The following is a 25,975-nucleotide window of genomic DNA, read 5'->3' on the forward strand; positions in this document are numbered from 1 at the left end:
CTCTATTTGATGTGTTTTGTTTTAAGGATTCGGGGGAAGTCCTCTGGAAAGACAGTATTAAACAACAGTGAAGGAAGAGCTGATTCTCTCACTTCTCGAAGTTCAGAAAATTTGGTGTCATCCTCAGAGCTGATTCCCCAGGCTCCCAATGAAGTCAAAGGTCCCAACGAGAATGAGAAGCTAAGCCCTGCAAGTAATACCTCATGCAGTTTAGAAAAAAACTCCAGCCTGGCCCCTCCTGGCGTGGAGTATTGCGTTTTACTCTTCTGTTGTTGTATATGTGGTTTTGAATCTACCAGCAAAGAGAATCTCTTGGATCATATGAAAGAGCATGAGGGTGAAATTGTAAACATCATCCTAAATAAGGACCACAACACAACTCTAAACACAAATTAGATGGAATTGTTATCCAAAGAGGAAACCAGCCGAGGAAGACTCCTTTAAACTTCAGTCTGCCCTTTGTGCTGTCCAGGAACTTACTAGACACAGAAGAAATAGTAGGTGTGATTCTTGAGGAAATGACAGATGGTACCTTGGAACCAAATTTGTAATGTAATAAAAGAAATTCCAAATAGATAAGGGGTAATAATATTTAAGCATTTTGAGTGAGGGGAAATGGATTGAGGAGGCAGCAAAGATATAACCTGACAATAACCTTCTGTTACCTCTTAGTTTGAGTGTATTTATTATTAAAAGCTTATTATAGTGTAGAAATGCAAGCAGAAGAGTTAAGAAGGGGCTTTTCAGGAACTATTCCAAAACGTACTGTTACTAAAGTGTCACAGTCTTAAGCAGACCTTAGTTTTCTTTATTCTCAAGTTTGACATGGATGACAGGCCTCTTGTGAGAAATGGGAGGCAAGTGTCTGAGGGTTTTTGGTATCAACAAGAAAAAAAAAGATTATTACAGGGCTTTGAGATGGTCAATCCAAATCTTTCGTCAGATTGATAGGAATAAATCTACACTCAACCTGAGATATATTAGTAATACTTTACTCTTTAGAAAGAAAAGAGATCTCTAAATCCAAATCTAGATTATAAGTAGCCATTTACAAAGTAAATTATTGTCTTAAATTTACAGCGAATGTCTTGTGAGCAAAAGAGGAGAAAGGTGAATTCCTGCCAACCTCAAATCAGAACTCAAGGTTCATAAAAATGGTGACTAGTTGAGCACAGTGCACTTCTCAGAGATTCTTCTCAGAGTGTTGACAGAAACCCCAGTTTTCTCAGCAGTTATATAGGCCTTCTACTCCGCTCTTCTAAACTAGACCAAGCTTGTTATCTAAAAAAGTCTGTTAAAACAACAAAGTAGGAAACTGCATCTAGCCATGAGACCTTGGAAACAGTTTAAACTGTTAAATAAAAATCATTTAGGGGAAGTGGGATGAAATTCAGAAGCCCCTTCAAATGAGTATTACTATTGAGATTTTATTTCCTTTAGTTTTTTATTTAGTTATACTTAGCATACGAAGTATAACCAAATGTGGCTAAAATATAGTAAAAATTCAGAGTGTTTCTAAAACTTCCAATAACAAAAACCATTTGGGTTTCTCCTATCTAGGAAATTGCTTTTTTTCTTTTTTTTTTTGGATGTGCAATAGGACACATGGGAAGCTAATGAAAACTTGCCATCAGATAGTTGAAATCTTCTCGTTAATTACACATTTTGTATTACAGCGTATTTCAAAGGGTAAAGAGAACAGAGTTTTTGGTTTTGCTTTTGTAGTCCTGCTCATTTATGTATGCATTGTTCTGTTAATGTCAGTTCTGCCTACAAATCAGAAAGCGACCGGGGCACCATGCAGTGTGCCATCTTCATGGTGCTCTTTCTCACCTTGACATTTCATCCTCTTGAGCTAAGGCTGTGACTCATAAGCTTAGAAAACATTGAAACAGACTTTTTTGAATAGGAAACTCCATAGACACATTTTAGGAAAGAATTCTGTTCCCAAAGTCCAGGTATGAGTCGAACGAATTAACATTTTTCAGATAGCATTAGGAACGACGTAAGCGAGGCCAGACACTTGAAATATTGTCTGATTTTTTTTTTTTAATCTCATTTGATGATGATATTTGAACAAACAGAATTGATTGTAACTTTTCAGCTCTTTATTTTAGGTAGCTTTAATTTATTTGTGAAAGTTAATCCATTTCTGATATCTGCTTTTTAAAAGAGAAGATGAATTCATATATACTAAACTGTATTACCCAAGACCCCATACAATCGGTTTTCTCATTTTCTCCTGTTTTCAGGAGTAAAACACACTGAAATTTTATTTCAAGTTCAAATGATACATTTTAAATGGTTCCATTATAACTATATTGTTTTCACTCAGTTTTTTCATTACTGGTGGCTCTGGCTCAGTGTTTCTTTATTAAAATCTATTATTCTGAAAACTGACAACCTTAGAAGAATTTTTTTGTTACATAAATTTTCCTTGGCTTTAATTTTACATTTGGAAAATACTAATAACTAAACAACATTCCCAAAATTTCAACAATGAATTTTTAAATTAACGTTCTTCATTTCCTTAAACCACTTCCATTGGTTGTTATTTAATTTTCCATTTGGAATCACAAATTTAAATTTTCCCTAGCTCATGGGAAAAAAATTAACCCATAAGTTCAAAAGTCTGTAAATATTCATCTGACTCTAGCCTAAAATATCTCCAGAAGCTCTCTCCTGGCCTGTAGGAGGAACCATAGACCAAAAATGTTCTGTACTTTCCCATTACAGTTTTGTGACAAGCCTTAAGTTAACTGTCTCCACCAAGAACAATTGAGTATTTCTAAAAGTACTGACGAAGACTAAATATGCAATTTTAATTCTAGAAGAAATAGGTATTAAAATAATCAGCAGGAATTCTCTTTATATAGGAATAACATGTACTGGTACTCGATCTTTTATTATAGAAAACTCAGTATCTGTTTTCCATGCTGAACACTTAAATTCTAAGATTTGATAGTGAACATAGTTTTTAAAACAAACTTACTGGATAAGGCAGAGGTGGGGAGGGGGAAGATGATGCATTCTGATCATTATAAATAATATTTTATCAGGGCTCTATCATTTTCCCTTTCTCTAGTAATCCAGAATATGGTTGGTATCCCCAGTGTTGTAACAGCACCATGCCTATATTCCAGTTGACCTGTAGACTTCCAGTTCTGAGTCCAACCAGCGCAGTGTAGTGACACTGACTGAAGCCTTTATTCTAGATCTTCGGTCTATTCGAGGTAGCTATCAGTGGCTTTGCTACTATTTGTTTTTTTGTCTCTTCTCACAAAGCAAGCGGTGGGCACCTATGTTTACATTGTATCTTCCTGCAATGTACTTGGCTTGACAGAGACAAGCAGGCTTCTCTATTGAGACTTACTATATTTTTAGTTTTCATAGACACTTATTTAATCTTTTTTTTATTGTACAGCAAGGTGCTCTAAGTAATATTCTATAAAATATATTTAATAGAAATTTGAGTTTGATATTCATGAACATGAATACATGTATTTTTTTAAGAAATAAGTATTGTGTAACACTATGGCATTGCTTCTATAGCCAAAGTCTGAAAATTTCCAAAACACTGACATGTAAAGACTACAGTTAATTCTGACACTGTATCTTATTAAAATAGGATGATTTGCATTTTGTATAATTATCCTGCACATCAAGCTGCATGCCTTAACGCCTAAAACTCTAGGATTGTGTTCATGGTAGAACAGTTTATCTGTTCAATAAACAGTGAAGCAAGGTCTTAGCGCTTCTTTAACTACCTTTGGAAATACTGTATAATGTTAGAATAATTTATTTTGCTTTACAGGAGTTTGTCATGTATTGACTTTAATATTGTATTTTGGTAATAAATTTTTTGTTAAAAACACTTGCCTCTACGTTTCATTAACAAAAAGTTATGTCCATTCTTAATTTGGAAATGTTGATTTAACCACTTAGAAATTTGGGTTTAAATAATGAAGAACTTCTCCAGGCTTAAAATAAGGGTTATGATTGTGTCTTAGTAACATGTTAAACTGTTGGTGACTAGCATTATACTGTGTTGGACAGAGGTAATTGAAAAAGCATTTAGATTGTTTTAATCTTTTTAAAAATTCAATATAATTTTTGAAGTTTGTTTTTCCTTGCTTCACAGCCATCTTCCACATCCATATATGCTTTAAATTCTGGTACAGTCTAAGTGCTGAAGACTAGCTCTCCTAACTGCAGTTAGCATTTCGCATGTGCATTGATTCAGTGCTTTGGGAAGTGAAGCTAGTCTGACTGTATCATTGGTCTAGTTCCATTGCCCTAGAATCACGGGCTACCTCAACTGCTAATGTCCAAGGCCACATATTTCTTCCCAAAAGCTTTAATCCCTTGTCCTGTCTCCCAGAGGCAGCATAATTATATCCCCTGTCTTTTCAAGAGCCAAATCCCAACACTCTCGCCAGCCTCCAGATAGCTGTAAAAATCCCAGCACAGAAGATCCAGAACATTGTGGTGCAGTTTGGTAGCCACCAGCCACAGGTGGCTGCTGAGCACTTGTAATGACTAGGATGCTACGTGTACAATATGCAACAGTTCTGAAGACGTATTTTTTTAAATGTATCTCATTGATAGCTTTTTATATTGATTACTTGTTGAAATGATATTTGGGATATTTTGGATTAAATAAAATATGAAAATGAATTTCACCTGCTTATTTTTTTGTGTAGCTGCTATAAAATTTTAGATTGCATATGTGGCTCACATTGTTTATCTGTGGTGATTTAGAAGAGGGGTTAGTAAACTGACAGCTCGTGCTTGAAATCTGGCCTGACACCCATATTTGTAAAAGTAAGTTTTATTGGAACACAGCCATACCCAGTCATTTGCGTATTGCATATGGCTAAGTTTGACGTACAACAGCCGCACAAAAGAGTTGTCAGAAAATACATGCACCATGAAACCCAACTTACGGTCTGTTTAATAGTAAATCATCTGGTAGTTTGCTGACCTCCGACATAGAACTGTGGTATGATCTGTGCTTTAAAGCTCTGAGAAAGAAAAAAGGCTTCTTATACAGAAAACTCTATTATATAGCACTATTTTATAACTCTATTATCTCTCCCTCTGTAATTTTTATAGTCGTCTTCTATAGCCCTACCCATCATTTACAACTTCAACCTAAGTGTTTCATCATCTCTACTTAAAGCCAAACATTTGTTTAAAATAACATAATTAAATAATAATGCCGTTTTAAAAAGTACCCTTTTCCTCCTGACAACCTTATGGTGCTGATGTACCCTCCCTACTTCACCCCTTCAGTGATAACTGTGGTGGGAGGTAACCGTGGCAGCTAATCCACTCAACCGCGGTGACCAGTTAACTTGCATGATCCAGGATATAAAGAAGAGCCTCAGATCCACCTCTTTATAATGAATAGCTTCTCTGAGCCTAAAACCGGATTCAGGTCGGGTGTGGTTGTGGTTGCCTTTGATGTAGAACTGGATTAAACTGGTAGATCTAAGAAAAAGTCACAGTACCCACCTACATAGATCTTCTGTATCAAGCAGCAAACATGTAAAATAAACATTCTTGGCCCTGTAAATTCTTAGAGACATTTCTGTTTTTAATTGGTGCCACACAATAGAGAGTATGTTTTGATTTATATCTTAGAGTCCAAATGACTAAGGTGCTTAAAGCATTTCCAGAGTCCTAAAGGTGCAGCAGAATCCAGTGTGTGTGTGGTGCTGGGGGACTGTAGACCTCGTTCTTCTGGTGATATATTAATATACTGTATCCAGTTTTCTCATTTGAACCATAAAGTGCTATGACATTGATTTTTATCTTTTTCCAGTATGAGGAATTCCTGTTTAAATTGTTTGCCTTAAAAAACATTGATTATAGTAGATCATCCTTTGAATTAAAGTTTAATTTTAGGCATCTAATGTAAATTCTTAGATCTTCAGATGTTGGTACTGTTTTGCTTCCTAACTCAGCCACATTTACACCAGTTGTGTCACTTAATCCAGATAGTAAAGGAACCATTAGGAACAGTTTGCAAACGTGAATGTAAGACATATACCCTCATGGCAATTCAGAGGCGCATGGGGCCGTTGTTTGAAAAGGGTAAGACAGGTGGGTGGGGTTTTATTTACTCTTTAACCATGCAGTCAGATGCAACTATTTTCATCTTTCTGATTTTTCAGCTTTGTTGTCGTTTAGTCGCTCAGTCGTGTCCAACTGTTGTGACCCCCTGGACTGTAGCCCACCAAGCTCCTCTGTCCATGAGGTTTCCCAGGCAAGAATACTGGAGTGGGTTACCACTTCCTCCACAGGATCTTCCTGACCCAAGGGTCAAAACTGGGTTTCCTGCATTGCAGGCAGGCTCTTTACTGACTGGACCACAAGGTAAGCCCCAATTTCTCAGCTTTATCATCTTAAAAATTAAAAGAATAATTATCCATGTCATTGCCACTGGTATCAGTAATAGTAACATGTTTTAAAAAATTTTTTTTAAAGATGTATTTCTTTCTTTAGGTTGTGCTGGGTCTTCGTTGCTGCATGTGGGCTTTCTCCAGTTGCAGCGAGCAGGGACTGCTCTCTAGGTGCGGTACACAGGCTTCTCATTGTGGGGGCTTCCCTTGTTGTAGACCACAGGCCATAGAGCACTTGGGGTTCAGTAGGTGTGGAACACTGGCTTAGCTGCCTGGTAGCACGTGGAATCTTCCCAGACCAGGTGTCATACCCATATACCTCACACTGGCAGGTGGATTCTTAATCACTCGACCACCAGGGAAGCCTTGTTGAATTACCAATAAAGTATATCATCTTAAATATGTACACTACAGAAAATTGTGAACTGAAGAGAGACCTCAACAAAATAAAACAAGTTACTCGTGTTTCAGATGTGTTATTAGTACCTAATGTTACGTAAAGGCTTACTGTCACTACAGTGCGCATCTCCAGATTTGGGGGGTGGGTTTTTTCTACTTGTCATTTTATTAATTTTAGTATCCATACTTCACCAATATGGTGGCTGCATTTTACAGAAATAGATACATCAATCTACATGTTTGTATCTGCAATCCTATTTAAATTCAGTATTTCCAACCACAAAAGGTGTTAGAAAATTCTATTTCGGGCTTCTAAGAAAAAGTACAGCGGGATGCGGTTCAGATCTTAAGCTGTATTTATTTCTGGTCTCTAGAGCTAACATTCTACAAAAAAATAGTTTTGCAGAGATAATTAAATAATTGTGGGAAACCAGTGGTTTCAAGGTTCGTTCTTTTCTAAACCCTTCTCCATATGAAGCATGAGAAGGCACACGGTATGGTCGTGACGCTGAGACGAGTCCATGCAGGGTGTCACCTTGTAGGTTAACAAACCCTTCAGCATCTGCCCCGTTGGAGCCACCCCTGTGCTCTGTGTGCCAGTGCTGATAAAAAGCTTCCAGTTTACTGTGTGACACTTTATTTACTTTAATTGAAGGATAGTTAACTTTATAATATTGTGATGGCTTTTGCCATACGTCGAAATGAATCAGCCATAGGCGTACATGTGTCCCCTCCATCCTGAGTCCCTATGTGTGACACTTTTTAAAACCTGCTTTGTAATCACAGGAAAGAAAAAAAAAGTGTGAATCTTCCTAATGGGGAAGCAGACATCGCGTCCCTGGACAGCCCACTAGGCTGCACGCAGAGTGAGTATTGCTACCTTAGCTGGTGTGAAATATAGTTTGCTTTTACCTGTTTTAACCTCTTGTAAGTTCAGTTATTGCTTTTATTTTCTGAAATGTCAAACTGATGTTATAATACCTACCTCAGAGTTATGTGGACTAAAGGAGAAGATACAAGTTCTAGTCAAGTTCTGCCAGTTCTGGATGGTCCTTGGGTCTAAGCTATGTAACCTTGAGTAAGGCTTTCAACCTTTTTTTGAGCCTTGGTTCCTTCATCAGTAAAACAGTGATACTTAAACCTTGTAGAGTTGTTTGAAGATCAGGAACCATGGGTATAAGGGGTCTGGCCATCTGTGAGCTCAAACAGTGGTTCCTGTCATTGTTTGAGTATTCAGTGTGTGTGTTGGGGACAGGGAGGCATTAAATGCCCTTATAAATCATGGTATCAAAGCCTCCTGTTACAGCCTTGGAAAGAACCATACTGTTTTGTGTTTTGAGGAAGGATACATCATGAGAAATGTCTGACTGGATGAGTTACAAGCTGGAATCAAGATAGGCAGGGGAAACATCAACAACCCCAGATATGTGGATGATACCACTCTAGCGGCAGAAAGCAAAGAGGAACTAGAGCGCCTCTTGATGAGGGTGAAGGAGGAGAGTGAAAGAGTCAGCTTAAAACTAAGATCATGGCATCCAACCCCATGGCAAATAGAAGGGGAAAAGGTGTAAGTAGTGACAGATTTCCTCTACTTGGGCTCTAAAGTCACTGTGGAGGGTGACTGCAGCTATGAAATCAGAAAACAATTGCTTCTCAGCAGAAAGCTATGACCAACATAGTGTGTTGAAAAGCAGAGACATAACTGCAGACAAATGTCCATATAGTCGAGGTTGTGGTCTTCCCAGTGGTCACACACGGTTGTGAAAGCTGGACCGTAAAGAAGGCAGAGCACGGAAGAATTGATGCCTTCAAACTGCGGTGCTGGAGAAGACTCCTGATAGTGCCCTGGACAGCAAGATCAAACCAGTCAATCTTAAGGGAAATCAACCCTGAATACTCATTGGAAGGACTGATGCTGAAGCTGAAGTTCCCGTATTTTGGTCACCTGATGAGAACGGCTGACTTGTTGGAAAAGTCCCTGATGCTGGGAGAGATTGAGGGCAGAAGGAGAAGAGGGCGTCCGAGGATGGCATCACTGATGCAGTGGACATGAACTTAGACAAATTTCAGAAGATGGTGAGGGATAGAGAGGCCTGGAGTCCTGCAGTCCATGGAGTGGCAGAGTCGGACACAACGGGGTGACTGAACAACAATAACTCAAAATAATCCTCTCTCTTAAAATAGACCCCAAAACGACAAACTTGGTACTTAGACTATATACAACTCATGTCACATCTCAAAAGACAATGGCCTGGGATAAAGTATCAGAACATTACCCTGCTACTGTTATATCAGTCCCTCTCTTACATCCATAAACCGCCATTAAGGACTATGTAATAATGCCTCTTTCGTTAAAAAAGCTAGTAACCTGGCAGAATGGCCCAAGGAAAAAGAATGGTACTTTAAATTGTATGCACTCAGTATAACCAACTGCTGACTATATAGGAGTGCAGAGGACTGTTAGGGAAGGGTGGAAGTTCTTGAAAATAGTGAGAAATGTCCTTAGACCATGCAAGGCTCTGACATGAAAGTCAGTCTTCTAACCATCACACAGGACAGTTTGACCTGCAGGACTCTGGTTGCAGAGCAATCCTAATTCTGAAGTACACCTGCAGGCCAGCCCCAAAGCCAGCCTCATTCTGTGGGTACTGTCCTGTGGGCATGGGGCATAGCTCTTGTAGTTCCACCAAGAAGAATTAGGATCAAGTAGGAGAAAGGGCTGCCCTGGTGGCTCAGACAGTAAAGAATCCACCAGCAATGCAGGAGACCTGGGTTCAGTCCCTGGATTGGGACAATCCCCTGGAGAACAAAATGCCTACCCACTCCAGTATTCTTGGCTGGAGAATTCCCTGGACAGAGGAGCCTGGCAGGCTACACACTCTATGGGATCACAGAGTCAGACATGACTCAGTGACTAATACTTTCTGTTTTTTTGTCCAAAGGAAAAAGGCAGAAGGGGCCAAGATAAAACCCAAAGCAGCATTTGTATTTAACCATTATCTGTTGATGTAACCTAACATTATTTCCCATCTTCCTCCCTGCCCCCTGCCACACACTCATTCATAGTGAAAATTCACTAAAGAAAAAAGTTTACTGCTAGGATTTAGTCAGGGTTCCAACCCCCAAAACTTAATCTATATCAGCATTTCAACCTTTTTCTCATTATCACCTCCTTAAGGAAACTTTTCTAGACTTTTATTTCCTGATCCCCTCTCCTCCATGAAATTTGAATACCTTAGATACACTATATCTGCATTTTATACTAGGTTGGCAAAAAAGTTCATTTGGATTTTTCTGTAACATATTATGCAAAAATTCAAAGGACCTTTTTGACCAACCCAATACATAACACAAATTCTTTTTTCAACTCCTAAGAAACAATTTTCTCCCTATTGGGAGTGGAGGGAATAGTGTCACCATGGAGAAGTCAGGCTCATATAAATGAGCTGGTTGGTGACAGTGGTCAGAAGAAACAAGCCTTGTTTCCCGGTATCTTGGCTGAAAACATTTTAATCCATCAAGAGATGGTGATTAAAAACCTCTCAGTCAGCTGTGTTCTTTCCTCCATCACTGTGGGGAGCACAACAGACAAAGCCTGCCCACTCCAGTCTCCACACAGCTATTAAGGTCATTTGAGTCCTAGCAGCTTTCAAGCCTGATGAGATGCAATCAGCCCTCTGAATTCTTAAGCAAGTTTATCAACCCACCGGTGGACTCAGGAAGGTTTGGGGACCAGGATTGGATAAGTGTCTGTGAAAATTCAACCCAGTGCTAGATTAGCCATAACTTAAGAAATGATAGAAGAAAATGCAACCCACTCCACTATTCTTGCTTGGGAAATCCCATGGACAGAGGAGCCTGGCAGACCACAGTCCATGGGGTCAAAAGAGAATCACACAGGACTTGGCAACTCAACAGCAACAGCAACCACACCACCACCTCTGTTTTCTCTGGAATCTGAACTCCATTATTATAGTCACTGTATTGTAACTAACCCTGCTGCCCTGCTTCCTACCCTACCACTGCTCTCGTCAGTGGCATTTCTGATGCTGATTCTCTTAAGTGGCATGATTAAACAAGTATGTGGTCAAAGTTCCCTGGTATAATGCCTTTGGGTAAATATTTGGCCAGATCTTTGTTCTGGGCTCCAAGTGACTAAGGCATATATCCCTAAAGCAAGATCCCTTCCAACAACCAATGATCAATCCCATTGTGTGAGTTGGTTAAAAAATATTTTAGGGGGACTTGGTGGTCCAGTGGCTGACACTCCATATTCCCAATGCAGGGGGCCTGATCCCTAGTCAGGGAATTAACTCCCATGTGCTGCAACTATGGGGCAAGTAAGCCACAGCACAGTCAAATAAATAAATAAATATACTTGGACATATTCTGAACCCATCAGAAACCTGGAACTAATAAAATATATACAAAAAAGAAGTGATAAAACATCTGAATTTGAGGGTTTTAGAAACACATATATTTATGGCTAAAAGTCCTACTTCTTCCTATTAAAAAAAAAATACCGAAGCCGGAAATATGTGCTTCTAGGGTCTCCAGACACTGTTGTGTATATGCTATTTTGCAGGGAATGATACTAGTGCAGTCTAGGAGAACAAATTGGAAAGCCTAGCCAAGGCCACTGATTTGTGGATTTGAAAAGCCAGCATCTAGGAATCATCACATTTGGCCTAGAGCTTGAGTGATAAACCACTAGCACTTTGTTTCCCCATTCAAAAATACACAAGTACAATAATTAATCTAACCATAGAATCAGAAAAGAAAGGTGTAGGTGGAAACTAACACAGAGTGGAGGTAAGAAGAGTAGCAGGTGTTGAAGAAAATAACACTGACAATGTGTAAATAATAGAGTCCTTGGATAACTATGCACCTATGCTAATCTGCCTATAAATGTCACTGTTTAAACCATTACAAACCCAGTTGATGAAAGGAAGAGAGAAAAAGTTATGAATGATATTACACACTGCCTACTCTTAGCAAGGTACCAGATATTTTAAATGGGGATGGAGGGTGAGGAGAGGGAGTATGGAGGGAGGAGGACTCTGTGGTAACGTTGATTCCTGTGCAACTCCGGAATGATCTCTGAGCACTGAGATCCTCCTTAGGACTCAGCATGGCATGCTTAAGACCATGTGTGCCAAATCAGGCTGGAAAGAATGCTGTAGACACACCTGATCTCTGAGGTCTATGACATGGGTCATATACAAGGTATATGGGATGCAGGAAGACATACTAGCATTTCCATATACATAAGTGTGTGTGTGTGTGTATGTGTGTGCAAGGTATATGGGATGCAGGAAGACATACTATCATTTCCATATACATAAGTAGTGTCTGTGTGTGTGTGTGTGTGCACGCACATACATACACAGGCTTCCCTGGTGGCTCAGTGGTAAAGTATCCACTTGCCAATGAAGGAGACACAGGTTTGATCCCTGGGTTGGAATGATCCTCTGGAGAAGGAAGTGGCAACCCACTCCAGTATTCTTGCCTGGAAAATCCCATGGACAGAGGAGCCTAGTGGGCTACAGTCCATGGGGTCACAAGAGTCAGACATGACTTAGTGACTAAACAATATATATATACACACACATATTTGTCTGTATTATATCTATACATTATATATAAACAATATGTGTGTATACACACAGAGACAGGACAAAATTTGTTATTTAAGTTGTGAGATCAAAGTTTGGAGACCACTGCTCTTTTATTATTTTGTGTGTTGGGGGGGTGTTTTTTTATTGAAGAATAATTACTTTACAGAATTTTGTTTTCTGTCAGTCCTCAACATGAATCAACCATAGGTATACATATATCCCCTCCCTTTTGAACCTCCCTCCCATCTCCCACCCCATCCAACCCCTCTAGGTTGATACAGAGCCCCTGTTTGAGTTTCCTGAGCCATATAGATAATTCCCATTGGCAATGGGGAATGTAACATTCCATGTTACTCTCTCCATGCATCTCACCCTCTGCTCCCCTCTCCCCATGTCCATAAGTCTATTCTCTATGTCTGTTTCTCCACTGCTGCCCTGTAAAGAAATTCTTACCATTATTCTAGATTCTGTATATATGTGTTAGAATATGATATTTATCTTTCTTTCTGACTTACTTCACCCTGTGTAATAGGTTCTAGGTTCATCTACCTCATCAGAACTGACTCAAATGCATTCCTTTTTATGGCTGAGTAATATTCCACTGTATATATGTACCACAACTTCTAAATCCATTCATGTGTCAATGGACATCTAGGTTGCTTCCACGGTCTAGCTTTTGTAAATAGTGCTGCAATGAACAATGGGATACATGTGTTTTTTTCAATTTTGGTTTCCACAGAGTATATGCCTAGGAGAGAGGTTGCTGGGTCATATGGTGGTTTTATTCCTAGCTTTTTAAGGAATCTCCATACTGTCTTCCATAGTGGCTGTATCAATTTACATTCATACCAACAGTGCAAGAGCGTTACCTTTTCTCCACACCCTCTCCAGCATTTATTGTCTGCAGACTTTTTGATGATAGCCATTCTGACTGGTGTGAGGTGATAGCTCATTGTAGTTTTAACTTGCATTTCTCTAATAATAAGTGATGTTGAGCACCTTTTCATGTGTCTGTTAGCCATCTGTATGTCTTCTTTGGAGAATGTCTGTTTAAGTCTTTTTCCCACTTTTTGATTGGGTTGTTTATTTTTCTGGCATTGAGTCATGAGTATTGTATATTTTGGAAATTAATCCTATGTCAGCATAGACAGCATATTAAAAAGCAGAGACATTACTTTACCAACAAAGGTCTGTCTAGTCAAACATATGGTTTTTCCAGTAGTCATGTATGGATGTGAGAGTTGGCCTATAAAGAAGGCTGAGCACCGAAGAATTGATGCTTTTGAACTGTGGTGTTGGAGAAGACTCTTGAGAGTCCCTTGGACAGCAAGGAGATCCAACCAGTCCGTCCTAAAGGGAATCAGTCCTGAATATTCATTGGAAAGACTGATGCTGAAGCTGAAACTCCAGTACTTTGGCCACCTGATGTATAGAACTGACTCATTGGAAAAGACCCTGATGCTGGAAAAGATTGAAAGCAGGAAGAGCAGGGGATGACAGGATGAAATGGTTGGACGGCATCACCGATGTGATGGATTGAGTTTTGAGTAGGCTCTGGGAGTTGGTGATGGACAGGGAAGCCTGGTGTGCTGCAGTCCATGGTGTTGCAGAGTCAGACACGACTGAGTGACTGAACTGTTTGACTGAACCTGCCACTAGAGCTACCATATGATGCAGCGATCCCACTTCTGGGCATACATCTGGAGGAAAACATGATTCAAAAGGATACACGCACCCCAGTGTTCACTGCAGCACTATCTACAATAGCCAAGACACGGAGGCAACCCAGATGTCCACTGACAGATGAATGGATAAAGATGTGGTACATACGTGCAATGGAATATTACTTGGCCAGTAAAAAGAATGAAACTGCCATTTTTCACAACATGGGTGGGCCTGGAGATTATCATATTAAATCAGACAGAGAAGTAAATCAGACAAACAGACAAATATCATATGATATCACTTATATACAGTATCTTTTTTAATGTTACAAATGATCTTCTTTATAAAACAGAAACAGACTCATAGACTTAGAAAATGAATTTATGGTTACCAGGGGTGACATGTGGAGGGGAGGACAGATAAGGAGTTTGGGATTGACATGTACACACTACTATATTTAAAACAGATGATCAGCAAGTTCAGTTCAGTCCCTCAGTCACGTTTGACTCTTTGCAACCCTATGGACTGCAGCACTCCAGGCTTCCCTGTCCATCCCCAACTCCCCAAGCTTGCTCAAACACAGGTCCATCGAGGCAGTGATGCCATCCAACCGTCTCATCCTCTGTCATCCCCTTCTCCTCCTGCCTTCAGTCTTTCCCAGCATCAGAGTCTTTTCCAATGAGTCAGTTCTTTGCATCAGGTGACCAAAGGATTGGAGTTTCAGCTTTAGCATCAGTCCTTCCGATGAATATTCAGGACTGACTTCCTTTAGGATTGACTGGTTTGATCTCCTTGCAAGGACCTATTGTAAAATAAAAATAATACACTATGCAGAACTGTTGCACACTAGTTCTTTTTTTACAATCATTTAAACAAGAGTTTACAAACAGGCCATATACATACAAGAATTATTATGTGATACAGATAATTCAAATCAGTAAGAATGAAGGTGAAACAAGTGATTCTCTGATTTAAAAAACTATCAGATCTCTATCATTCCTCATATTAAAAGGATGCAATAATTTTAAAACTAGTAAAAAGTATGTTAAAAATTTTACAATCTTGGGATGGTAAAAGTTTTCCTAAGCATAGCAAAAAACCCTGAAGCTATAAAGGGAAGAGGATAGATTTGACAACATAAAATGGAAAATCAGTGCATAGTAAACACACAATATGAAGTACACAACACTGAGAGGATATCTGCATGTTAATGACAAAAAATTAATATCCATTATCTACAATAATCCTGGGATATAAGAACAGGAAAAGATAAATCACAGAAAAAAGCAATACAAAGTCAATAATCTCCGGCTATAACTATCTCCACCTCAGCAATACATCTAAAGTGATATATCATTTGTCACCTAAGATTGGCAAAGATGAAAAACAGCCATTGTTGGCAAGGACACGGAGAAATAAGCACCGTGTCCGTAACGCACACTGGTCCAAGTGTAAAGTCACAGAAGTTTTAACCTTTTTGGAATGTAGCTTGCCAATGTTTATCGTAATTTAAAATATGAGTTCTAGCAATTTTAATTCTAGAAATATATCCTAAAATATATATATATATAAGGATATTCTCTATAGCATTACTCATAATAGGATAGAGCTAGAAACCATGTAAATGTCAAATTACAGGGGAATATTAAATGATGATAAATATATCATATCCATATGATATAATGGACAGTATATCCATATGGAGGATGACTACTGTATTGATTAGCCATCATGGTGTAACAAAACTATATCCCCCAATCCCTTCAGCTATATCAAAAATAAACATTTACTATTCTCACCATCAGATATTTGGGAGTGGCACGGAGGGCCTGGACCTGGCAGGTCTTGCTCTGAGGTGGCTTGCTCACACGGCAGGCAGGTTGTTGGTCACAGGCCAGGTGCTGCCCATGGAGCCTTCACTACAGGCTGTGTGAATGTCCTCTCAACACAGGGGCTGGTGGCCCTATAGTTGAACAGTTCCGGAGAGGCTAAGCTAAAACTGGGATGTCTTTTATGACCTGGACTCAGAAGTCCCACAGTATCACTTCCACCACATCCTATGCAGCACATAGAACAGCTGTATTCAGTGAGAGGGGAGTATATAAATACCAAGAGGCAAGGATCATTTAAGCTGAAATTTAAAGGCTGAATAGTAGATAAGTCAGGCAAGGAGACCACTTATAAAAACTTGGAAATTTATGAACAGGAAGTAGAGATGAGGCCAGAGAGGTAAATGGAGCCTGATTCATGGCAGTACTTAGAAACTTGTTAAGGAGCTTGATTTTTATAGAAAGCTAGTAAGCCACCAAAAGATTTATGTCTTAGTAAGATCAGTTTGGTTATTATATGGAGGGTGGATTGAGTGGACAAAGCCAGGGACCGGGAACCAGAGGCAAGGTGATCTGTCAGCAGGCTATTGAAATGATCCAGACAGAAAGATGGGACCTTGGATTATAGGACTGGCGATAGGGAGAAAAGTTGGGCAAGTTCTGAGATATTTAGGAATAAACCCAATGGGACTCAGTATTTGACTAGGTATTTGGGTTATACAACAGGGAGGAATAAAGTCTGGTTCCTAGGTTAATGGCAGTTAGGTACATGGGGGTACATGGGAGGAAAAGTAGTTTTGGGGATTAGAAAAAGTTTAATTCTTAACAAGGTGAGTTTGAGGTGCTTTGTATACGTGGAAATTTCCAACAGGCACTGAACATATGGGACCTGAAGGTGAGGAGCTATGCCTCGACATAAAAACTTATGAGTCACCACAGTATCACTGGAAACTGGAGACATGAGCCAGAGAGGAAAAGGAGCTTACAAAAGACTGAAAAGGAAAGCCAGAAATCAAGGACTGCCAGAATCACCCCTGAGTATTCACTGGAAGGACTGATGCTGAAGCTCCAATACTTTGGCCACCTGATAGGAAGATCCAACTCATTGGAAAAGTCCCTGATGGTGGAAAAGATTGAGGGCAGGAGAAGGGGGCGACAGAGGATGAGGCGGTTGGACGGTATTACCAACTCTATCGATATGAGCTTGAGCGATCTCCGGGAGACCCTGAAAGACAGGGAACCCTGGCTTGCTGCAGTCCACGGGGTTGCAAAGAGTCGGGCATGGCTTAACAGACTGAACAAGACAAAGAAGGAATACCAGGAGAGTCTATTGCCACAGAAAACAGGAGTGATCCAGAGTGTTCACACTACTAAGCCAAACAACTTAAAAACTGCACAAACATCGTGTATGAGAAGAAAGCCAGGGGAGTAGAGCTCTCTCTCTCCGCTGGTCCAAGGCAAGATGCTTTTATGGGAAAGATGTGAACAGCATTAATGACTTCTGGGGCAGTGCTTCTCAGTGTGACGTACATACAAGTAACTTGAGGATTATACTAAAACGCAGGTTTCTGATTCAGTAGGTCTTGGGGAGAGCTGGAGATCCAGCACTTCTAAGGTCCTAGGTAATGCCAACTCTGCTGGTCCACAGATCACATTTTGAATAGCAAGGTCCTGCTATGGGTGTCAAACTTTGCTGAACACAGACTAACATGGAGAACTTCTACAGATTCTCAGTCCCTGACCCCTACAGGTTATGATTCAATAGGCGTGGAGAGACTCATAATTTCCAACAAGCTGTCCATGATGACCCAGGTTTCCAGACCATACTTTTTGAGTTAACCTGTTTCAGCACAACTTAACTGTTGCTGACCCCAACAAAAGAAAAGCCAGAGTCCACTGTGTTTCAAAACATAATACAAACAAGAAGTGCTCACCTCTGTGGTCACATTCCATGACCAAAGCTCAGTGGGGGCTAAGGTCTACCACTCATTACCCATCACCCCCACAGCCACAACTGCTGTATCAGAATGAAGAATTCATTCTTAATTAACATTACCAAGACTTACTCTCTGCAGTGGGTGTCTATTTCTCTCAAAGCTTTGTTTAGTAAAAACCATTTCATATTAAAACAACAAGCAGCTGCTAACAAACAGTATTTCCTTTACTCAAAAGATACATGTTTCACAACAGACTCATGAAAATTTATTAATTAAAAAATCCTATATAAGAAAGAAGGGGGGAATCCTAGTTAATGAGGAATCAACTCACATATGTATTTATTAAGCACAGAAATGTATTTCACTACTGCATCTTAGGGTGAAATAGGCAAATTATAAATACGCAGTCCCTGTTCACAGGTCCACACCATGAAGTAAAGACACCAACAATCATGCTGAAACATGACAAACACCATCTGAAAAAACAGCTGACATTTCGTTTTATTAAAACCACCCAGCAGTTACCTCAATCCATGCTCACAGAATGTGTGTTTGTTATTAGTAGCAACAGACACACAAAGGAGGAGAAAAATATCAAACAGGGGTAACTAGGAAAGGCACCTGGCTGAAGTTAATTCCTGGAATTAAACAGATGGGCAGCCTTTTCACAGGTGGAGGACCTAGAGGGCCATTCCTTAACAAAAATGAATTAACATGTGCTCTGAGATCTGCTGACAAAAGGCTTTACCTACTGTTCATCGCAGTGTGATTAAGAAAGATATTTAGGTAGACAGAACAGTAAAAGCCCTCCAAAAAGCTGACACCAGTTTTGAGACGAGTAACACAGGAGAGTAAAAACAGGAACATACTGTTTTCTAGAAGACAAAACTGGGAGAAGACACTACTGCCCTGCTGCTTCTAAGTCACTTCAGTCGCGTCCGACTCTCTGTGACCCCACAGACGGCAGCCCACCAGCCTCCCCCGTCCCTGTGATTCTCCAGGCAAGAACACTGGAGTGGGTTGCCATTTCCTTCTCCAATGCATGAAAGTGAGAAGTGAAAGTGAAGTCGCTCAGTCGTGTCTGACTCTTCACGACCCCATAGACTGCAGCCCACAGGCTCCTCCGTCCATGGGGTTTTCCAGGCAAGAGTACTGGAGTGGGCCGCCGCCCCCCAAAAAGGGCATCTATGGAGATACGAAATTATCTCTGTAGGTACTTTCACTGGCAGTCAGTGAAAGACTTCCAAGCACAGATGAGCGACAGCTGGGGCCTGGGGAGTTTGCCAAGAGCGGGGAAGGGGCGCGGAGGCCCTGCCACCCAGGAAGCTGAGAAGTCCGAGCGGTCGGAATGCTTCCGTCCGTCGGGCCCTTACCGGCCCCTCCGGATCGACCAGCACAGGGGACAGGAGGGCGCCGGCGGAAAGAACAGTTTTCTGCTGCCCGCCCATCTTTCCCCTGGGGGACGAAGAGGTGCCAAGGCTCCGCGGTCTGATCCGAGCCACCCTTCCTCGCAGCTCGGCCCTCTTCCCCCAAGCCCCAGCAATCGCTCTGATCCCGGGGTGGTGGGCGTCTGCGTGAGGGAAGGTGGCCTCCGGCCCTGCGGTCTGCAGCACGAGTCCAGCGCTCTTCCGGGGTCCCGCGTGCCGCGGAGGTAGCTGCACCCCGCAGGCTGGGACATTTCGAAGACCGGAAGTGCGCTGCTTCCTTCCGGCCGGCGCTGCACGAGACGGGGTGGGGCGTCCCGGGAGGGGGCGGGGGCCCGCGCTGACGGACGGCTCCCGGGACCTATGGGCGCGGCCGCAGCGGCCCAGCCTCCCCGGCGCGCCCCCTCCCCGGGGCGGCAGACGCCCCCCAGCCCCCCATTTCCAGGGTGCTGCACAAGGCTCCGCGGCTGCGGGGTCCAGGCCGTACCCCCGGCGCGTTGCAGGCCGTGGTGAGGCCCCCGCACCCGCGACCCTCTGCGCCCCCGGCCGGCCCGCCGCCTTCCTTCCCGGTCCCGAGCCGCGCGCGAGGACGGCTGAGGCTGCAGGTTTGTGGTTGCGTGTCGGGCCGCGGGCGGCGCGAAGGGACGCTTGGGCGCCAGGCTTCGGCGGTCTGGGACTGTCCGGCGGGCGGGCGGGTGGGTGGCGCTGCGCGTTTGCCTGGTGGTGTTCTGCCGGATCAGCCGCAAAGACCGAAAACCCACTGGCCGCCCCGCTCCGTCGCGCAGTCTGGGGGCGCGGCCCCGCCCCTCGTGGCGTCTTGGGGCACCCGATTTGGGACGGGTCGCCCCTTGTCCACCCGACGTGCGGGGCCGGGGGCAGTAACTCTGGAGAGAGGAAGTTTGCCGAGGGCGGGGCGCCTTCTCAGGCGACTTTTTGCTTTGGCCACGCGAGCGGAGGGAGGGCCCGGGTGGTCTCCGGCCTTGGCGGCCACGCCACTTCCTGGGTGAGTCCGGGCGAGTTATTGAACTTCTCCGGCCCCTCGGCCGCCGGCGGGGACCGCTGGTACTATAGGGTTGGGTGCGGAGGTGAGCTGAACAACGTGCCCTGCAGCGCCCCGGATGTCCAGTACGCGCTGGTCCTCCTAAGCAATGGAGGAAAAAAGCACCGTTGTCGTTTCCCTTTTTAATCATTAAGATAGCTTGTAATTTGATGGGGAAACTTTTGTTCCATGGGTTCATGCAATTATTACACATAGTTGACACTTAAACATTTGTTGCCGTCTATCCTTATATGTTACAGTGTATCAGTTGTGGGGTTTTTCACAACTCCGCTCGGAGCCTCTTTCTGAGCGTGACTCTAGGATGAGGTAAGTTGGGGATAAGCTCATCTCTGAAGATACGACTTTTCCGACACTCCTTTTCTGTCTCGTTGCTCCAGATTCTCCATTTTCCGTGTTTGCACCGAAGTCTGTTTTGCCTCTCAGGTTTTTTTGCTTGTTTGAATGAATGAATTGCATAATGTGGGATGATGTGTTCTTTTCAATAGAGCAACTTGTTTACTTTTAGGAATTAATAAATTGCCCCAACAATCATGTCCGGCGGCAGGTCATAGTTGATAAATAATTAGTTAAGGCTGTTCGTTCGTCGGAGGAGTGACGCAAGATGTTCTGGGGGAAGGTAGCCAGCTTACTCACTGCCAGCACTCCCCCGCCTCCCACTTGCTGCTTCCAAACCAGGCTCCTGCTCCCTGCTGGCACTCCCACTGTTGCTCCCTGGCGGAGCAGCTGCCCTGATTGGCACACCCCCGCTGCCATCACCGCCCAGGCATATTCCTAAAGCTTCCAGAGTGGATTGTTTGAAGGAACACAGGTATCAGAATCCAGATACCTGAGACAAAACAGTATTTCAGTTCTTCAAAATCAGGCTATCAACAATCAACAGATTCTACTTAATACCATTTCCATGGAAGCTACCTAATTATGTGACAGATTGCATGATGACTGCTATAACTCAGAAAAGGGAAGGATCAGTAGGGGTCGGTGCATCCCAGGAAAAGAAGACTTCCTAGAAGGGCAGGGGTTTGTCTGTGATGCTCACCTGTATTCCTAACTCTTGGCAGTGCCTGCCATAGAACAGGCACTTTATAAATGTGGTTGTGTTAAAGAAATATTTGTGTTGTGTCTTGAGAGTAGCTTTGAATGCTAGTTAAGGTTTGGATGGGAAAATGGGAGGGCATGGTAAGCATGGGAAAATGGCTCAGGTAAAGTCTCTAAAACACAGATGAGCACTAGGGTGTATTTGCTAGAGAGGGTACTCGCATGTGGCTGGTGGTTTACTTCTGTGTTGTTTGTAGGAGTGGTTGGAAGAACAATGCGTGTGAGTCTTTGACGCCATGATATCCATCAGGCAAAGAAAAGCAATACAAAGCACAGAAGTTTCTGAGGATTACACGGCACAAGAAGAAAATGCGAAGTTGGAAGATAAATTGCCATCTAGTATGTGATTTAAATTAAAGCAGCATTTTGGATTGTTTTTTGTCTGCATATTGAAATAATCACTCTCTAACAGGAACAGAATGTGGAGAGACCTAATAGTTGAAGAAACTTGTTCTATTACCTGAGGGTTCTACAGATGATTTGATTGCAATCTGATAATATTCATTTTACGGTTATGCGTAGAATCCTTTGCTTCTCAGGTGTCTGTTCAGTATGATTATGCCAACCTGATCTTTTGACGTTCAGGGTAGTACTTTTTCCCACTGTTCAGATTTTAGTCTAGTTCTTATTTTTCTGGTTTGTGTATGCTGCTAACAGTAGACAGCCTTAACTTGGGTGAGTTTCTCAATTCATTAAAGTATTGAAAGATGAATAAAAACATTTTTTAATTTTCAGTCAAATTCCTGAATATTTTTTCTTTACCTTTTTGGGGGGTGGAGAGGGAAGTGGTCAGAATTTGGTAAATTGTTTATACAGTGTTGAAGAGTTTTGCTAAGCCATGCATCAAATGGCATTAATTGCCAACCTTTTGCTTCCTGAGTTGCTTTCTTAGACTAAGCATATCAGGATTTTTAAAAGTAGGCATGAAAAAGTCCATGTCCATCAGGCATTTTGGATATGACTGAGTTTATGTCAACTGTAGCTAGAGCTAGTAAAGTAATTTGGGGGTAGCAGTTTTATAAAATAAACAATCTGTGTTGAGCAGTCATGCCACTCAGCTGTTAGCAAACTGAGACAATGCAGAGTACTCTCTGAAATTCTTACCCAAATACAAGTTCAAGTTTGTCCTTTTAAATTTTTGCCAAAAGTTTTACTTTCATTTTAGGTTGGAAGGATTCGTTAACAAAAGAAAACACTTGTCACACACAATAAACAATTTCAGCATTTAATAGAGGATTATTTGACTTAATTTCAATATACAATCATTAAAAAAAGATAAATGGAAACAATAGAGAAAAGTAACAGCACACATGTCACCAAATTGGGCTGACCCACATCCAGACTTAAACAGTGCTGGGCAGGCCCTCCTTAATAGCAAATCTGGACTCTCAGGTGGGGAAGGATCCTGGGTGGTGTGTGTCCCCCCAACAGGCAAGATTTGAGATTGCAGGTAGAAGGAGTCCCACTTATAATCCCGGGGCTTCCCTCACAGCTCAGTTGGCAGAGAATCCGCCTGCAATGCAGGAGACCCCGGTTCAATTCCTGAGTTGGGACGATCCCCTGGAGAAGGAATAGGCTACCCACTCCAGTATTCTTGGGCTTCCCTGGTGGTTCAGCTGGTGAAGAATCCGCCTACAATGCCAGAGACCTGGGTTTGATCCCTGGGTTGGGAAGATCCCCTGGAGAAAGGAAAGGCTACCCACTCCAGGATTCTGGCCTGGAGAATTCCATAGATTATACAGTCCACGGAGTCCCAAAAGATTGGACACAACTGAGCAACTTTCACTTTCACTTTTCACTTTCATCTATAGTCCCAGGTCACAAACTGATATCATCATTAGTTTACACACAAAAATGAAGCTCTGGTTTTTCTTTAACTTTCATAATGCTGTTTGTTTCACCTTGTGAGTCACAAGATTTCTTAGACCCTGGGGGACTGGCCAGACCTCCAGGGCCCCAAAAATTTCAGGACACACTCCCATTCTTATCTAAAGTGCTACCTGACTTGCTGTACTTGCAGGCAGGCACAGAATTCAGGCAGTGTCCAGGAAGGTCAGAAGCAGGTCAGAGACCTGCTCTCCTGCTTCTGAAGCCTGAACAAGATTTCCTCCATTTTAATTTCCCTAACATTAAATTAAAACACAGCTTTGAGAATTGTTAATTCTACCAAAGCAGTATCTATGTCAGAAAAAAACAAAAGCAAAAAGGAAGGAACAGATATTCCCAGAAACCCACTCATCCTGAGATTACCACTTATGGCCCTTTGATTACCTCACAATCTGCGTGTTGTTCTCTGTACATATATACCTACAAGCATTCAGATGTGGTTTTGCAAAACTCAGATCCTACATGCTATTGTGTAACTTGCTGTCTTTTTCCTATTATGATATATATGAACATACATCAGTCAGTGTATTTTTTAAATTTGTCAGTGTTTAGTCACTGCGTAACTATGGCATAATTTCTTTAACTAATTTCTTATTTAATATTTAGATGATTTTTAACCTTTTACCTATACGAACTGAACTGTGATAAATATCCTTGTGGCCAAATGTTTTGTTTAAAACTTTTTATTTAGGGCATATGCCTAGATTTAGAATTATTGTTCAAACAGTGGCTTTTACTTCCTATTGCCATGTTGCAGTGCAGAAAGGTATCAATTTATGCTAACACCAGCACTGTTTTTAAAATGTCTTTTTTTGTGTTGTGTGTACTTACCAAAACAGAATACTAAACATTTTTAAGCTATCGAATTACCCAGTATTGTAAAGTTATAGCTCTTTGTTTTGATTTCCATTTCTTTAATACTAGCCTTTTTTTTCTATTAATTTTATGGGCCATTTTTTCTTTTGTGCATTGCCTATTCATATCCTTAATCAATTTCCTACTGGAATATTCATTGTTCTATTATCTTGAAAGTATACTATATTAAGAATACTTAACCTTTCTTATATGTACTATAAATATGTTTCCTAGTTTATACACCCTTTAACTTTAGTGTGATGGATTTTTTCCTATGGATTTTAAAATTTTAATCAAATTTTGGGGTAGCTTTTAATGAAAAAACCATACATTTTAAGTAGATCGTCTTAAAAGACTGTTTATATTTTAACTATAACACATTTATTCTTCCATTTAAGAAACCGTAGCTAGACTAAGTCAAACATCGGTCCTAGGTTTTAAGGTGAAGAAGATTGTGTGCTCGTCTTGACAAAGTTCACATTCTAGTTGGCAAAATGACCAAATGAACAGTTAGATACAGTGGTGGGAAAAGCTATAATAAAAGTATAGAAAGATCTGTGGAATCACAGAAAGGAGCCCTTAACAGGGAAAAATTCTCCAATGACAGGCAGCTGGAACTTAGCATGCTTGACAGCCTGAAATAGAACTTTTACCTGCTAAACCCCTTACTGATTTGGTTTTTCATCTGTTTTATTTTTTCTAAAAGGTTGTACCAGTAGAAGATTATGGAAGATTCTGTCATTTACAGTTGGCGGAACTGTTGCCCTGTGCATTGGGCTGCTAACGTCTGTCTACCTGGCCACTTTACATGAGAATGATTTGTGGTTTTCTAATATTAAGGTATGAACATTGTATGATTTACCCATCAATGTCTCCAGTAGCTAGTTAGCCGTTTAGATGTATGACCAAGACAGTTCCATTTTGCCATAAAGAATTCAGGCTCTTACGCTTGGATGCAGAGTAAAATGACTTCTGTTAATTTAAAATAACATCAGAAGTTTTGTAGTCGAATGAGTTTCCCCATTTTCATTAACTTATTCCAATCATGTATCAGTTACTCTAAACCAGTATTTTTCAAACTGTAGATTGTGAAATTGCTGTAGTAGGTCATGAGTAACATTTTTCTTAATGAAATCAGATACAGGAGAATATGGTCACATAGTAAGGTTGATAATTATTTGTGAAACTTTTAACTATATGTATGTATATACAGAACGGGTCACATTATAATTTTTTTCTGTTAGGTATAGAAAAAAAGGGGGATGGGGAGAAAGAAAGAAAGCCAAAGCAACTATTCTAAACCAAGGAGTTTTAATCTGGCTCCATAGATGACCTTGATGTGGTATACCTTTCTAAAAGTATATGCAAAAGATTGGGGGAAGCTATAAATGTCATCAGATTTTCAGGAGGGTCTGTGATTCTTTAAACACCAGTTTTCTTGGTGTCTTTCTCTCTCTCTCAACATTTCTATATATCCTTCAATTTGGCTTTAGTTCAGAGCAAGGATATCACTTAAAAGGAAACTTAACATGTTGCCAGTGTTTTTCGTCCAAATGTAGCTTGCTTTTCATCCAAAAATGTCATGATCTTTGACCTTATTTCCCGCCATGACTTCTAATGACTAGTTTGGTTATGAAGGTAAAATTGACTTTCACAAGCAAAGTTTATTGTCTGTGAGAATATTCAAAAGCATCTTTGCAGAATATAAAGACAGTGTCTAGTGTTTTCCAGAATATTTGGAGCTTCAGTTCCATTATTGGAACGAGTCTCCAAAGGAGACTACTTTGAATGACAAGTTT

At 41.2% G+C, this 25,975-nt stretch overlaps 3 protein-coding genes across 6 annotated transcripts in view; 2 read left to right on the forward strand and 1 right to left on the reverse strand.

Annotated features, from left to right (window-relative positions):
• ZNF507 (zinc finger protein 507) overlaps positions 1–3,874 on the forward strand; it is a 43,708-nt gene extending 39,834 nt beyond the window's left edge. For both annotated transcript variants that reach the window (XM_069550296.1, XM_069550295.1), the window contains one exon: positions 27–3,874. In XM_069550296.1, the coding sequence (XP_069406397.1) occupies positions 27–396 (370 nt within the window). In that variant the 3' untranslated portion in view covers positions 397–3,874. The remainder of the gene's footprint in view (positions 1–26) is intronic.
• A 10,502-nt stretch (positions 3,875–14,376) lies between these two features.
• LOC138419517 (protein PRRC2A-like) lies at positions 14,377–20,532 on the reverse strand. The gene is made up of 2 exons (XM_069552401.1): positions 19,229–20,532; positions 14,377–14,891 (listed from the first exon to the last, which is right to left on the reverse strand). The coding sequence occupies exons 1-2, from the start codon at positions 20,530–20,532 to the stop codon at positions 14,858–14,860; spliced, it is 1,338 nt and encodes a 445-aa protein (XP_069408502.1). The 3' UTR covers positions 14,377–14,857.
• DPY19L3 (dpy-19 like C-mannosyltransferase 3) overlaps positions 19,131–25,975 on the forward strand; it is an 81,823-nt gene continuing 74,978 nt past the window's right edge. The window contains exons 1-4 of one of the 3 annotated variants that reach the window (XM_069550298.1): positions 19,625–19,884; positions 20,579–20,645; positions 21,632–21,773; positions 24,883–25,016. In XM_069550298.1, coding sequence (XP_069406399.1) covers positions 21,671–21,773; positions 24,883–25,016 — 237 coding nt within the window. In that variant the 5' untranslated portion in view covers positions 19,625–19,884; positions 20,579–20,645; positions 21,632–21,670. The other 2 variants (XM_069550297.1, XM_069550299.1) reach the window with 2 other exon arrangements.

Source organism: Ovis canadensis, chromosome 14, assembly GCF_042477335.2.
Source record: "Ovis canadensis isolate MfBH-ARS-UI-01 breed Bighorn chromosome 14, ARS-UI_OviCan_v2, whole genome shotgun sequence".
NCBI classification, from domain to species: domain Eukaryota; kingdom Metazoa; phylum Chordata; class Mammalia; order Artiodactyla; family Bovidae; genus Ovis; species Ovis canadensis.